At 35.9% G+C, this 15,061-nt stretch overlaps 1 protein-coding gene across 1 annotated transcript in view; it reads right to left on the reverse strand.

Annotated features, from left to right (window-relative positions):
- USH2A (usherin) overlaps nt 1–15,061 on the reverse strand; it is a 372,599-nt gene that overhangs the window by 154,961 nt on the left and 202,577 nt on the right. The window contains exon 38 of the mRNA XM_063391039.1: nt 3,281–3,460. Coding sequence (XP_063247109.1) covers nt 3,281–3,460 — 180 coding nt within the window. The remainder of the gene's footprint in view (nt 1–3,280; nt 3,461–15,061) is intronic.

Below are 15,061 nucleotides of genomic sequence, written 5' to 3' on the forward strand. Positions count from 1 at the left end.
AGAGGAGAAAAATGTATAACCAAAAACTCTGTGCAAAAGGTCTTCTTGCAGAATTTAGCAGTTTTATATCTTCTCCCTATTACTTCAATTGATTTATCTAATTAAATTAATTCTAAAACTATTTGTTTTCCAGATCTTTTACTGGCTGGCATACTCAAATTAATGTAAAGCAACGGCTAGTATATTATTTTTTTACAGCTTCTACCAAAGCAGTTTAAGCCAAGATAAATATAACAAATTTATTCTTTTTGGAAAAAATATAAAACTCAAAAAAATGTACTTCTACCTCTGCAGTATGAAATTTGTCACTAATCATTTTAAACTATGCCCTTTTATGCTTCTTCCATCTCTTTTAGCTTTCTGTGCAGTTCTTTGATGTAACAAAGACAGTTTCAGACAAGATTTCAGTTCATCTGGAAAAAAAAAGCTTTAAGTCTTGAGGCAAAAAGCAGTGTATTTAAAATTTATATACTCCATAATGCCTTTGTTCTGAACTTGAACATCCTGAAAAACTTCTCCTCTCTTTTGCTTTCCGACTCTGAAGATCATTTCTTCTCATGGTTTCAAGCTTCTTATTATGCAACAGTGACTTTAACTGGTGGTTCCAGCATTTAAGTACATGCACAGTCATGGCTGACCCTTTCTGATCAATTGCCAATCCATACAGGTTTGACTGATAAAAGAGCCAATTAGATTTAAGCAAATTAAGGGACATCACCAATGTCAACCACTTATTAAACTGAATGCTGAATTCCATGCATACCAAACACTAATGCACCAAGTCCCATTAAGAGTTGAAATCCTAACCCCATTAGTAACTCCAGACCACTACAGGGTAAGGGTCAAAAGAAAGTTTCATATTTATGGATTAACATTTGGATTCAGTTTTTATTTTTTTAATCTTTCCAAGAACTCTTGAACCTGCACTGCAATTTTAGTCGAGAGTGTAGATAAAATAAATTCCTTATTTCTAAGATAGGTTTTTTTTGAATGTTGACTTTAAGCATGGCAAATGAGCTTGATAAGAAATGAAGATACATTCAATCAGGTAACACTAAGGATTTGGTGTGCTTTATGTTGTGTGCAATGTGTTTTAAAGCTTAAAAAAAAGGAACAAAAGAAATGCATGTTGGAAAAACGATTGTATCATAATTGTAAAACAGTGATCAGCAATAACTTCAAAACAGAATACTCCTTTGTCCTCTGTCATTCTCCCTCTTAGACAATCTTCCATCAAGCTCCATGAACTACTCCCCAGAGTATAGATTTCTTAAATAGTATTTTTTGGGTATCCTTGAAAGAGAATGCTACATTTTAACACTCATTAAAAGGCTCTGCTTTTGTACATAACAAGACCTTCCTTACTTTTGTCTAAGTGAAATCTTGGCCACTGAAGTAAAAAAATAAAAATCTTCCTTATTTAAGTAGCATCTAGATTTCATTTAATGATTTAGAAAGTGTGAAGGCACTGAATACTGCCTGGTGTAAAATTACCATTATACTAATAATTTAGCATGCAATGGAATTGTATAATATTCAAAGGCTCATCACAATAAACATCTCAGTAAAGCAAACATACATTGTCCTAGATGCACACATGTGTGCCTGTACACGTGTATGTATGGAGTGAAAACACTGTGTGTGAGGGAGCACTTCCCTCATATGCATCGCTTCATTTATTATTCATTTCTCTACAGATCACAGTCCACTGGACAATAGTATGGAAGATTTCTTTAATAACTCTCACTGCTAATTTAATTCTACCTTAACACACATATCCTAGTGAATGCCACATGCTTTTCAGCATGATTTTATGTGTAAATCAGGATAATATGTTTTCAGATCATTAACTAAAAGGAAGCATGAACTAAAACCTATTTAATCAATGAGGTATTGCTTTTAAACTACCACAAGGTCATAAAAAAGATAATTTCAAAGCTATAAGTTTTCTAATTGTAATCAACAACAATCTACTGATGAAAGAAAGTGTACCTTAATGGCTGTCATAAACTTGTGCACATCCTTGCTTATCTTTAAAGATTCTTTACTTTGTCATTTGGTGAAATTTTCATGACCAAATTTTGCTAAGCAAAATTGAAGTGTGACACTGGAGCTGGAAATACCAGTGTCTTACTGCTCAGTCTTAAATGAGCATTAAAACTCAGATGAAGTTTTATTATTATATCAGAATGTATATTTGTTAATAATAGATGCAACTTGACAATTCAATTGGAAAGTATTAAATGTGCTGGGAGTTGACTTTTTCCTTGTTTCTCAGTCATCTGTCATAAAAATTCTGTATTGCATTTACTCAATTTTCTGAAGTCCCCAAACCCAATCCATCTGTTTCCAAGCAAGTTGTTTCAAGTCTGTGTTTTTGAGCTGTAAGGTTTATGAGTTTTCTTTCCTTTCCCTTTTTCGCTTTTCTTTTCTTTTGCTTTCAAATTATATGTATGTCCCTTTACGCTGCTCTTGCCCAACAGCTACACCACACATCTCTCAAAAACAAGTGTTGTTGGACTCCCACTTAAAAATTCAAAATTGCCTTAAATTAATTGTATTCATTGACATTTATTTAACAAAAACTAATAAGCTAGGGTGTCTATGAAAAGAAATTGCAAAAGTAGCACATCTACATCAGCTATAAATGTGAGTTTTCTTGAAGAAAACCCAAACAAAAACAAAGCCACAAAACAAATTATAGTACTATGTTTAGGGCATATTTGATCAATTCTCTTATTTCAAGTTGTTATGAAGATAATATCCAGACTAGCTACAAGCCTAATTCATTGTAAATCAGCACATTGCAACTGACTTTCTTACAGCTACATTATTTTGTGGATTCTGGCTCAGTATATTGCCAATGGTTTATATTGCTATTATTAAACAAATTCTCTATGTCTATCCAGTAAGTGCTCCTTGTCAGCACTTACAACTTTTACTCTAAAACACATTACAAAATGCAAGTGAGTCTCTCCATATTCTTGGGCTAGATTAGCTGTCCATGCCAGAATACGCCACCATTCTCAGAAAAAAAATGAAGTACATAATGCACTTCTCACCTTCATAACTGTGCTAACCACACAACTACGTATTTTCTAGTTCTTAAATAGAAGTGAAAAATAAGAAACCAAAAAGAACAATTCTGCGAGTAAGAACTACTAATACAAACATACTCTTTTACGCTTCAGTCCTCAGCTGCTGTAATAAATAACGTTTTGTTGAACAGAGTGTTTGTGTAATTGTTACATGTGCAGAAAAAGCACTTTTTCATACTTACCTCCTGGAGGCATGACTATGGTTATAGCATCACTTATCAAGCTGCCCTGGCTGTTGGACGCGTTCACTTGTACTGTGTAGTTAGAAAATGGGATCAGTCCTTTAATGGGCACCCATACATTGAATTCCTTGCTGCTGAACAACATCCGAGTATCATTTACAATAGAATAATTAGCATTATCTGTTATGGGAGAACAAGAGGGGGAGGGAAAGAACAAATGTTAGACCTTGCATGTGCTACAATTCACTGTCTCTATGAACCAAGTCTTATTTTTATTTAAATGAAGAGTTGCCATTTATAACAGCAACACACACAAATTTTTAGTCTGTTGGGAAGAAAAACTATTATTCACAATTTCTTCTCCATATGCCAATGGTTTGTGGCACTTGGAAAATAAACCAGTACATGAACCAACCAGTTGCAAAGCTGACTGTAATATAAAGCAAACAGAAGTTCCAGAACAGTTCTGTGATAATTGCAGATTCCAAACATTAATGACAATTCTTATGCCCATGAAATACTGACAAAACTTTTTGAATATACTAGGAAAATGCTTAACTTAGGAGTTGATAAGCAAATTCCATTGCATGCATAACAAATAGTCATCTGCAGTAACAGAGGCTCTCCAGCATGGCCCGCAGCTCTCTCAAAGACAAAACAAGGATTTGAAGTACTCAGTTTATCAGTTGAAATCTTCAGAGGACACCACAGCAAGCTACATGTCCTTTGCAGCCCTTTTAAGATCTCAAACTTAAGATAAGACAATATTCTACCCTACAAAAATAATAATAAAAAAACCTTTCCAAAATACCAAGTTAGACTAGAAAAGAAAAAATTATATGTCAAGTAACATTTTTTTGCTTAATGAAGGCCTTGGTCACATATCTCAGAGCCAAGCTGACTCACTTAAATATCATCTTATATTTTGAGTATATGAAGTGTTATATAAATGATTAATATTATTATTATTATTACTATCCATCACTCCTTGGAGAGCTCTCACACTGAAGTAAATGAAAATTCTGTATTACAAACAGCAGACTCACACAAGTCTAAGACCACAGGTATGAGAATGAGAGTAAACAGACTATAAGTATAAAAATATTGTAACTCAATTAAGACATCGCCACAGCTAGAAGATTCAATATTTACATCAAAGTCTTCAACAAAATCTAAATAAGACAGAATTTCAAAAAACCTAGAAAAATCAATCTTTTAATTAATTTTTAAGGGATAATCATCAGACTTACTAATTTTGAAGCAAGTTTCAAGTGAACTATTAAAATTGAAATGTTATTAAATCAGAAACAATTTTCAAATACTCCATGTTTCTATGATGTGGATTAAGGTGCATTTGCAGTACATTTCAGTCATGCTCACATTACATTTTACCACAGATGAGTGATCTGGGTTTCCTCTAATTTGGGGATTCCTATGGACAATTTGGTTCTGTTATGGTACATACCCAAGCCTTTCCTTTATTTTTGTGTTTATGAAATGCTCTGGTGTTTTCAGTTATTCTATTGGTAACATACAAAAAGCTTATTTTTTGAGGTTTTGGGTAGGGGGACAGGTTTGCAAAACTCTTTTTTATGAATCTGCCTTGTAGCCAAGTTCCTTGTTGCTCAAATTTTTCCTGGATTGCACCCTGCCATAGCAGCAGACCACCCAAACAGACTACAGCAGCGTGAAGATAGAATGATTTCATGAAGCTTGATGGATTCATTTTGGATTTCACTGAAAGACCCTGTTTTAGGTACAGCAATGGAGGCAAAGCTTCTTTACATGCGAGAAGAACAACCACATTTTACACATTGCACATACAGAATCCTGAAGGAGCAAAGTTATTTTGTCTGAGATTACTCTTATGTACTCAGGCTACTCAACCAGCACTAGAAAAATGCATCTGCATTACTTGATCTCAGCTTTTAAATTGTGTATCAAACCTTCCTTCTACATCTTTGTGAAATTGTCCCTGTGCGTGATTTGGGAGAAGATACAATCCAGCAAAGCACATTTCTCCTATTATCTACCAGGTTTTGTGATGTTTGTGATTTATTATTTGTGAAGATCATACAACAGTATTTGACATATACTTTCTTAAGGTCCTAGGGACATTAAACACTTAAGGGCTCAGCTGGCTGTGGAAAAAAAAAGACACACTTTTCTAACATTTCACCTCCAGTGTCTGGGAAAGTTTAAAAATACAATGTTAACAGAGCAGCACATAAGCTAGAGTCGAACCTCAAGCATAAAAGAAATTTGTCTAACAGCAATTTATATATGCCAAATTCGTGTGAAAACGAAACTTTTTCTATCAACAGGACAGATTTAACCTGTTAATATGTTAATTTCATCCACCTGGGCCTGGCAGGAAACCATGTACTTCCTCCGCTATTTTTATTCCATTATTAATCTTTCTTTCAATGGTTAACTATACTATATTTTAAAAATACAGTTTCAAGTAACAGAAAATGAATTAAAAGGATAACACTCTATTCCAAGTTGCCTGGATAACAACATTAATATACAGTAATTATACAATTAGTTGTAACATTAAATTCTAGTTATAGCAGAGTGATTACTCGGCAATTATAAGAAGTATATAATTACTCAATAATTAGGAGAAGTATGTAATTACATAACCATTTTATTCAGCTCAAAAATGAACTTGCAAATTTACAATGAGATAGACAACATAGCAGCTCAAAATTTTTCATTGCTTCTAATAAAAAGCTAAAGAGTACTTGCAAGTTTCCTAGCCCAAATTTTACACAGACAAAAGGTGTTTTATCCCAATTCCCAGACAAGGAATTTACTGCTGCTGGCAAGTAAAATATTTGAAGAACATTTTTAAAATGCAGGTCTTGCTGCAGCTGACTTGCAATATGCAGCTTTGCCACTTCTCACTGCCTAAACTGTGCTTTCAGTGGGCTGGAAAATGCAGACACACAGGTTCAGCCTGACAGAAAGCGATACAGCGATAACCCTGTCATATCATTCCATGCCATTCCTGCCCAGACTGCCTCAGTGTGAACCCAGTCTGGGAGTATAAGTGCATGAGGCCTCCCTTTTTCCAATTTTCCTGGGTGTTTTTCTTTCCCTCCTGCTCACAAGTCCTGCTGTAGTCCATCAGCAAGTCCATTGTAAACAGCAGTCACCTCAGACAGCAGTGCAGTCCTCAGAGACATTGTTCTACCTCAGACAAGAGGACTGGACCAGAGCCCCTCCTCATCCCTGCCTTGTAAGGCCTGCCAGGAACAGACACCAGCACCCCAACAAAGCAGGTTCCCCATGATTCTGTTAACACACGCACCCTAAAGGGGCAGAAAAACTCTTACATCTGGCTCATCACATCTATGAACACTTAAGGCACGCAAACACCTGCACAAAAAGATGAATCCTGACAGGAGAGGGCTTAGACTATCTTCTGTAACCACTTAAAAAATTAAATCCTTTGCAGACATGGAGGTCTTCCCCAAGCTCCTTAATCTTTCCGTATTTTTACATAGTAGTGGTTTTGTTATTTTACTACCTTCCTGCTCAGTTCTCCATATCTCTCCAAAATTATCTGAGGGACTTCCTTGCCTAACACCAATTGAGAAATAGTTCTGCTGTTCCCAGTTTATTCCTAGTTTATACCAGATCAAAGTACATCGGCTTGTTAGGAAAAGATCCATATGAAGAAATGAGTGCTAAAGAATACCCATAGATATACTTTAAAGTGATGTGTAGTTGAAACAAAGTCAAGGAATAAAACATGCCTGCATTAAAAAGACTCATAAATACATATATTGCATTCAAAAGCACTCTTTAAAAGTGCTAAGCTTCAAAGAGCACTCTAGCTGGTGAGTATCTGTACTTGAAGGTATGGTTTTGAGTGGACACGCTGCAGGGGATTCCCAAGCAGATGTGCATTCCTGTTACTGGGCACCCCTGTAAATAAGTGAATTAAGCTCCCGTGAGCCAGTGGTGTGTAAATTACTGCTGTCCTGGGTCTCTCATCCTATGGGGTTCACTAGATTGAAATAACATAAATGGGTATCCTTTTCCATTCTTGTTATAATCATTGTCACAAGAATTTTAATGCCTCATATATTCCATAATTTTTTCTGTGTGCTGTACTGCTCTGACCTTTTCAATATTCTGTAATTTGACTGGCTGGCGATTTCAAGTTCTCTCCTTTTTACAGCCTTATTAACTTGTGGGGAAGAGGTGAAATGCACAGCCAATCAGAATACATAATATTGCAAAGGTCACAGCAGTACAGTATAGCATCAGCAGACACAGAATACTGTATATTAGTTATTAGTATCCTGATATCTTATTCATGTGACAAAGGCTGTGAGGAGCACAGGAAATGGTACAACATGAAACCATTCTCATGGCAAAGAAATAATACAAGCTAAACACATTCATCTTACATTTAAGAATTTTTTCTCCCCAAATCTGGCGCATTTAAAGGTACTCTTTCCATAAGGATCAAAATTTATGCTTTTAAGGGAAAAGGTTATAAACTGAGATGTTTCCTTTTTCTGTACTGAACAGAGAAAGACACATATTTCATAAGTGTGGACAAATACCAAGTAATTCTATTAGTATCACTTGTGATTAATACCAATCCATACTTTACATGTAGTTCCACTATGTCTTGATAACCTTTTTTACATTACAGAACATGTGGCCCTACAGTATTCAAGCAGACAGAAGCAGAACTATTACCACTGTAGAAGACTACTCAAAGACTAAAGGCAGCAAAAATCCAGCTCAAGGGACAGTTCATATGAGGATCTATATAAAGATTACTTAATTATCACAAACACAGTTGTTTTTATGCCTGCTTTATATGACTGTGAGCATACAGAGGTTAAGCCTTGTACCTTGGGCCACAGAAAAAGTTAATTTCAGATCAGAATAGCAAAATAAAAATGAAACAAGAACTCACTTTTTTGGCTCTTTTTCCCAGAACTCATCCTCATTGTCACCAGTTTCTGACTTAGTTTGTGCCTCTTTGACACCACATCTTGGGGGCAAATTCTGTGAATATGCATTCTACTTTGTGTCTTAGCTCATTCTTTTGCCCATTAGTGTTGCCTATTCTTCAGCCTCATTAGCTACCACAAAAGCTATTTTCCTCTCAGCTAAGATTTTTCTTTTCTCTCTCTCTTCCTTTCCCATTGTTTCTAATGGAGTATTCAGAATAAAAAATACTACTTTTCCATTAGTTAGATTATACCAGTAGAAAAACAGATAAAATTCTTTTCAGGCATTATTGGCATCTCTCTTTTCTGAAGAACTGTAATAATGAACTGTTCTGAAATTGTCATCTCAATTCAACAAACTATTGGGGGTTTTTGTATTTTGAGATGAGGTTAGTTTTTATGTTTTGGCATTCTGTTTCAGGAGGACTTTTCTTGGTTTGTTTTTTTCTTTCTTTTTTTCAGAAGAGCGCACTGCTGATTTTTTTGTCTCGATGTCTTGAACCACCATTTGTTGCCCTTCTCCTGAGCTGACAGATGTATTGTTCCTATGGACATATCACTGTCACAGTCCATCAAACTGAGTTCAAAACTTAAAGACTCTCTTAACACATGAAAACTTCTCTCTCATGGGCATTCATTGTTGCTGGAGGACACAAAATGAATCATTTAAAAGCACTGTGGGTAACTAAAAAAATTATGAATCCAAAGTATTAATTTTCTTGGAAATAAGAAGGGTTACACATTATCTGCATTGAAAAACTTTATCTTTTTCCTTTTTCCCTGACAATTAAAAGAAGTCTTTATTAGTAAAACTGAAAAATGGAAAATATTTGAAGAACAAGATCAAAATCTGCGTTGGCATGTACAGTAGAAATCTGAAATCTAAAAGGCCCAGTTTCTAACTAGTAGTTTCTGACTGGTACTCAAGCCATCACTCACAGAGGCTTCTTACAGACCCAGATTTGGTAGAGATATCTTAGATTGTCTTGAGACGTACAGAATGTGTACACTGTCACTGACACTGGAAGAGGATTCCTTCTCTCTATTCAGCCTGGTGAGACACAGCTGGAGAGCTCGTCTTGTTCTGGGATCCCCAGCATAACACAGATCTGGACTTAGCAGAGGGGAAAGATGATTAAAACCTTGAAGAATAAGTCACATGGAGCGGATTTGAGAGAACCGAGGTTGCTCAGCCTCAAGAAGAAGAGGAAAGATCTTAAAAATGTGTAAAATATTAAAAATATCTGTTGTGAGGGCATAAAGTAGCAAAACATTTCTCAACAATATATGGCAGCAGAACAAAAGGTAATGAGTACATACAGAAAACACAAGAAATTCTGGTAAAACCTAAGAAAAACCTTTTTTTTTACTTTGACATTGGTCAAACACTGGAACAAGTTGCTCAGAGTCTCCAACTTTGATGATACTCAAAAGCCAGCTGGACATTGTCCTGGGCAATGTGGTCCAACCAATCCTGCTTGGAGAAGAGAGCTTGAACTGGTTGTTCCCTGGAGCTGCTCTCTGACCTCAGCTGTTATATGACTCTATGAAAATTTTCAGAACACTTCAAGAACCCTAAGGCAAAGCAGGGGTAGTCATTATGATGAAAGCATGTTCCTGTCAGTAGAAATAAGTGATTATTAGTGTTACAAACACTAATAATGTGCATTTATGTGCTCATTAATTCTATGGACTAAAATATGAATAAAGCCCACAGCTCGATGTGAGAGCTCATACAAGAAAGTTAGCACAGACCCCATGGATGTTTAAGGACTGCAGCCAAGATTAGGCTTTGTCATGATGGCAGGCAGGAAGGAATCTTCAGTGTGTGGTCTCATCTACCCTTTGTAACTTTCAGCTCAGTGCCATGAGGCTTTGAACTTAAAACCATCTGTAACTGTTGATTAAGCTGCCAAGAAGAAACCTTTTTGTTTTGAATTACTGTTTTAGTTTTTCTCATTACTCTTTCATAAACACAGAAACATCTAATGAGTCTTGCAGCTGAGTCAGTCTCATTTAGACCTTCCAGTTAAAACAGTGTTAAATCTCTGCTGTAATTATATTAATCTCTACTGTAACTCAATTTTTCTGCAATAGCACCAAGGGGCATCAGTCCCGGACCCCCCACACTGCATACTGTTCAGAATGTTTTAGAGACACACAGTAAGAACGCAGCCCATGAATCCTAAACCAAACTCTGGAAAGCATTCTATGAGTACAACAAACTTCTCTGGATTTCAAAAAGGTTTCCAGTGCCCAAACACTGTTATCCTGATATGAACAGGAGGAAGTGTCCCAGCAGTTTAGCAATCCAAGTGGCAAAACATCACATTTGACACAAGACATCAAACAGCAAAAGCATTTGCTGAACTTGCAATCTTAATCTGATTGTAAATGCAAGAAATAGTTGCTGATTTCATCCATTTTGTTTGAGGGGTTTTATAGACAAATTATGAGACTTTATCAAGTTTATCTCATGAGGGATTTTATACATTAAAAAAATTCAGAAACAGTTAGCTTTTAAACCTTCAAGTTTGCTTCTCCATGGTTGGAACATTCTTTCTCTAGCTGCAGCAGTACATAAATGGAGATTATCACAGTATCTGGTTTCTGAATCTATGCCCATAATTCATGGATGCCAATAAGAATTTTCCATTCTCCAGGGACACTATCAGAAGGAGACTAGCTAAACACACAGAGCAGAACTTGGAGTCTCAAATCCATAATCAAATATCTAGATTGATTGTGTCACTTGCACTTGTATTGATTTCAATTGGAGCAGCTGACCCAAGGGAATAATAAAAATGTGGAATAAAACTGATTTATGAGAAGAAAATAAATCCTTTTGTGAGTGGTAATGAATTGGTACTATTTAACCCTTTCAATCACAGAGGGAGAACACTATTTATTTTTTCAGAATGCTGAGTTAGCTGAAAGAAGTCATATAAAAAAAGTCAATACTGTCAAATGCCATTACACTTAGTTGTAATACTTTGGAAGGAATGAAGCTCTAAACTTGATCTAGGATTTTTGTTTGACATATGGCATTTTTTTTGTTTTTCCAGTCACCTTTCATGAGGCATCATAAGTGATGCACTTGTAGATTGAAAGAACCACAGAATCACTCAGGTGACTGTTTGTTGTACTTACTTATAAATTACCTTCCTCAAGACTATTTAGGGCAAAAACATGCAGAGTAACACAAACAGCCACATCAACTGCACACAATTATCCCTCTAAAAGGATGACCTATCATAGTGATCTTTCTGGTATCACACTAGAAACTTACATAGTCAAAATATAATTTGATTCTCCCATATAAAGTGCAAAGAAAAACGTAATCAAAAGCTTGTCAAAGCCTAGTTTTCATCATGTTTTCTCTACCTGAGAAAGCAGATAGGGGTTTATAATAGTCTCTAAAGAGAAGTTTATTTGTTTGAAGGCAAAATATACAAATATTCAACTCAGTGTAGAATATTCAATTAAAACTCAATTTCTTTGTCTGTGGAAGCTCTAGTCAGATTGTATATATCTTCTTTGATATATACAATATTATGTCATTGACATTAATCATTCTGCTTTTAATGTCATAAATTGGTTTTTTGCATTTAGCAGTTACCATAGATACCTAAGCACAGTCAATGTAGTCTTCACGTGGGTTAAAAACTCTGGAAGACATTCATTAACTAAAAGACTGCTTTTGCTGGAAAACTGATTGGCAAATTCCCTTTTACTCAATACTGTTTACCAGAGCCATCTCTAGAAGCTTGCTACTATTCCCTAGACTATTCCAAGGGAGGAGAAACAGCACAGGAGCCAATCTTGCTATAGACAGTCACCAGATATTTCAGCCTCTTAAGAACCGGTGATAGATTCCTCATAAAAGTGGGGTTCAGCCCTATGTGTCAGCTTTATCACATGAAACCAAATAAATTACAAAGTATAAGACAGACAGTGTACATGTGACAAAAAAAAAAATGTAAATATGAGAAAAGAGTGATACAGAAGATCAATTAAAGCACCATCTGTTGTCCAATGAGTCTTCGCCAAAGAAATGGTCAGATGTAGAAATTAGAGAGTGACTTTAATTTTGCTTTACTCAGAGACACCTGTATTAAGGAAAAGAATAGCATACCTGATACTGACACGAATTATGCTATTATACGGTGCATTATGAAGATGTTCAAAAGCTACTGAATCTCAACTAAACACTACTCAGTAATCATCCTGAATTGCCTGCAAAACTATGAGTTTTCTAGCCAGGCAAATCAAAATTTAAATGCCCTACATTTTCAAGGCAAAATACCCCTAACTTCTGCTCTGGAAAACAGATGGAATATGGCTATTTGAAAATGGGTTATGCATTTTCTTGATTGGCCCCTCAAATGTCTTTAGAACTGGTAAGTGTTGTAGGACTGTAGAATTAGACAAAGAGAACTAAGAGAAGAGACAAAATGAGAGAGGAAGGGGACAAAATATGAAAGATCTCCTTAATGGCTGGCTTGGAAAAGCAAGCCATTAAAAGGGCTCCCACAAACGTGTCCCACATTGAGAGTGGGGAGGTTATCTTTCTGGTGAAGAAGGTGGTAAGCATTTTGTAATAACTTTCATTGCTCAAGCCTTCAGCACAAGACAGGCTAGGAACTTCAAGGGGGTTCAGCATTCCTTCCCCCACTTCAGGCGGTGTCGTCCCCTAGCAGTCATTGCTTTTTGCACCAGGTTGATTCCTAACCCTCCCTTTTTGCCTTCTGTTTGGAGAGTGTATTGAAAGTGTTGGGTACACTGTGCCAAGTTCAAGACTATAAGAGCAACTTTCTTACAGAAGTCAAATGAACAGTTGGTCTGACTTTTACTCTACTTCTTCATATATATAGTAAATATTAAACTAAAAAGGTTAGATGGGCAACACTGATTTATACATGCAAAAGCCAATTTGTTTATGCTGCATTCTGCTGTCAGAATTCTCCACTTTGCCAAGAGAAGGAGTGGGCTGCAATGAACCTTTTTGGTACACCATCTCCAAATAAGCAGAGTTAGCAGAAAAATAATTTTTTTCTTTACAAAAATACCCAATTAACTATCTTGCTGAAAAGTATGGACCTTAGATGATGAGTCATCAAAATAAGTTGTTATAATAAGTATTAAAAAAGCCTCAAGAAACAAAAAAACAAACTGAAAATAACACAGATTGATTTCTACATTCATAAGCAACAGTGCTCTGTGTATAACCCTGCAACTTTGTGTTATAAAACTCCTTAAGGACATACAGTTAATTAAGGATTCTCTTTAGGTCAAACTTGCATTCAAATGTATCACAACATCTTGGGGGCTGCAGATTTGGATTAATTTTGTGCTAACGCAGTCATCTGACAGAGGTAGGAAGATAAGAATTTCCTCTAAATCTCTCCCCTGGAAAAGAGGTAATACCTGATTCTTCCTGTCCTAGAACTTATTTTCAGACACCCAGATGGAATTAAAAATGACCCTGTATTCTATCTGAACCAACCTGAGAATAAATAGGGATGAATGAGGAAACTACTTGAGGCAAATAAGCCTGACTCTGTCACCTTTCTTTCCCTTCAAATCCTCTGAGAATTGGGAGTGCATCAGATAACAAGAATTCTGACTACTCTTGAAGAGGGAAAAGCTGTTTGTGATCTGGTAGCATTAGTATTTTATGGCTTGGAATAACCAATTGCAAACTAAATTCCTCTTTAAGGCTCCTCCCAAGCAGACACTGGGCCTTAAATGACTTAAGGCAAAGCAACTTCTCATTGCATTGTATTGAGCCCAAGCAATGATGCCTGAGCCCTGCAGAATTGGGACACAGCCCTCAATTCCTAAAGTCTTGCTTGATCTCCATATGCTGTTTGCTGGAAACAAATACTTTTCTGTAAGACTAGAACATATCAGAATGACAAAACTGCCCCAATAAGGCAGTTATTCCTGTTTTTTAACAAGTACTTTCACAGAAAAAGGTTTTCAGAAATATGAAGAGTTAAATTAAAAAATGAAGGCTAATTTATATAGGTATTTCCCTTGAATACATGGCCAAACTATGGAAAAATCCATTATAAATATTCTCCTCTACTGTCAGACAATCCAAACTATCTCCTATTGAACTACATTTCACACTTGCAGTGAAAGTGTGTGGAAAGACCTTTTCCATATGATAGTATTTGCTTGATTTTCAATTTGGTTATTGATAATGTTAACAGGTACACACTATTTACCAACACTGTGCCAAGCCATCATCTTAAAATACAGCAGTAGAAGAATTTGCATTACAAAATATTTATGTTGGGATCAAAAGTCAGGAATTTAGACATATTACAGCTAAAACATTCTCTCTTGCTTTTATGCATTACAACGGATCCTTTGGTGAAGTATTGTTGTTCTTACTGTAGGAAGATAAACATTCTCCATTCCAAAAAAACCCCACAGCAACTTTAAATCTTTTGGAAATTACTTAAGATGATCTGGCCCCATTAGGAATAAAAAAGTCTAGCATTAAATACAACTTGTTTTAACATGGAAATAACCAATAAGCTGTCAGGCTGCTCACTTGAATTGCTATGAGGTGGACATATTTTTAAAAGCAGATGGATGAAAAGTTATATGGTATCTTAAACAAACATGATGAATGGCAGAGCCATTTGGTGGAAAAACAGTGTAATCAAATATTAAGGCAGCCAGACAGAGACATAGGTATGTGAAATTTGAAAGATTTGGAGCAGGACAAGTAGAGGCGCTAAGCCTAGGGACAGCCATAGAATATTCAGCATGAGATCAGCTGGTG

The sequence above is a fragment of the Prinia subflava genome, chromosome 2, assembly GCF_021018805.1.
Source record: "Prinia subflava isolate CZ2003 ecotype Zambia chromosome 2, Cam_Psub_1.2, whole genome shotgun sequence".
In the NCBI taxonomy this organism is placed as follows: domain Eukaryota; kingdom Metazoa; phylum Chordata; class Aves; order Passeriformes; family Cisticolidae; genus Prinia; species Prinia subflava.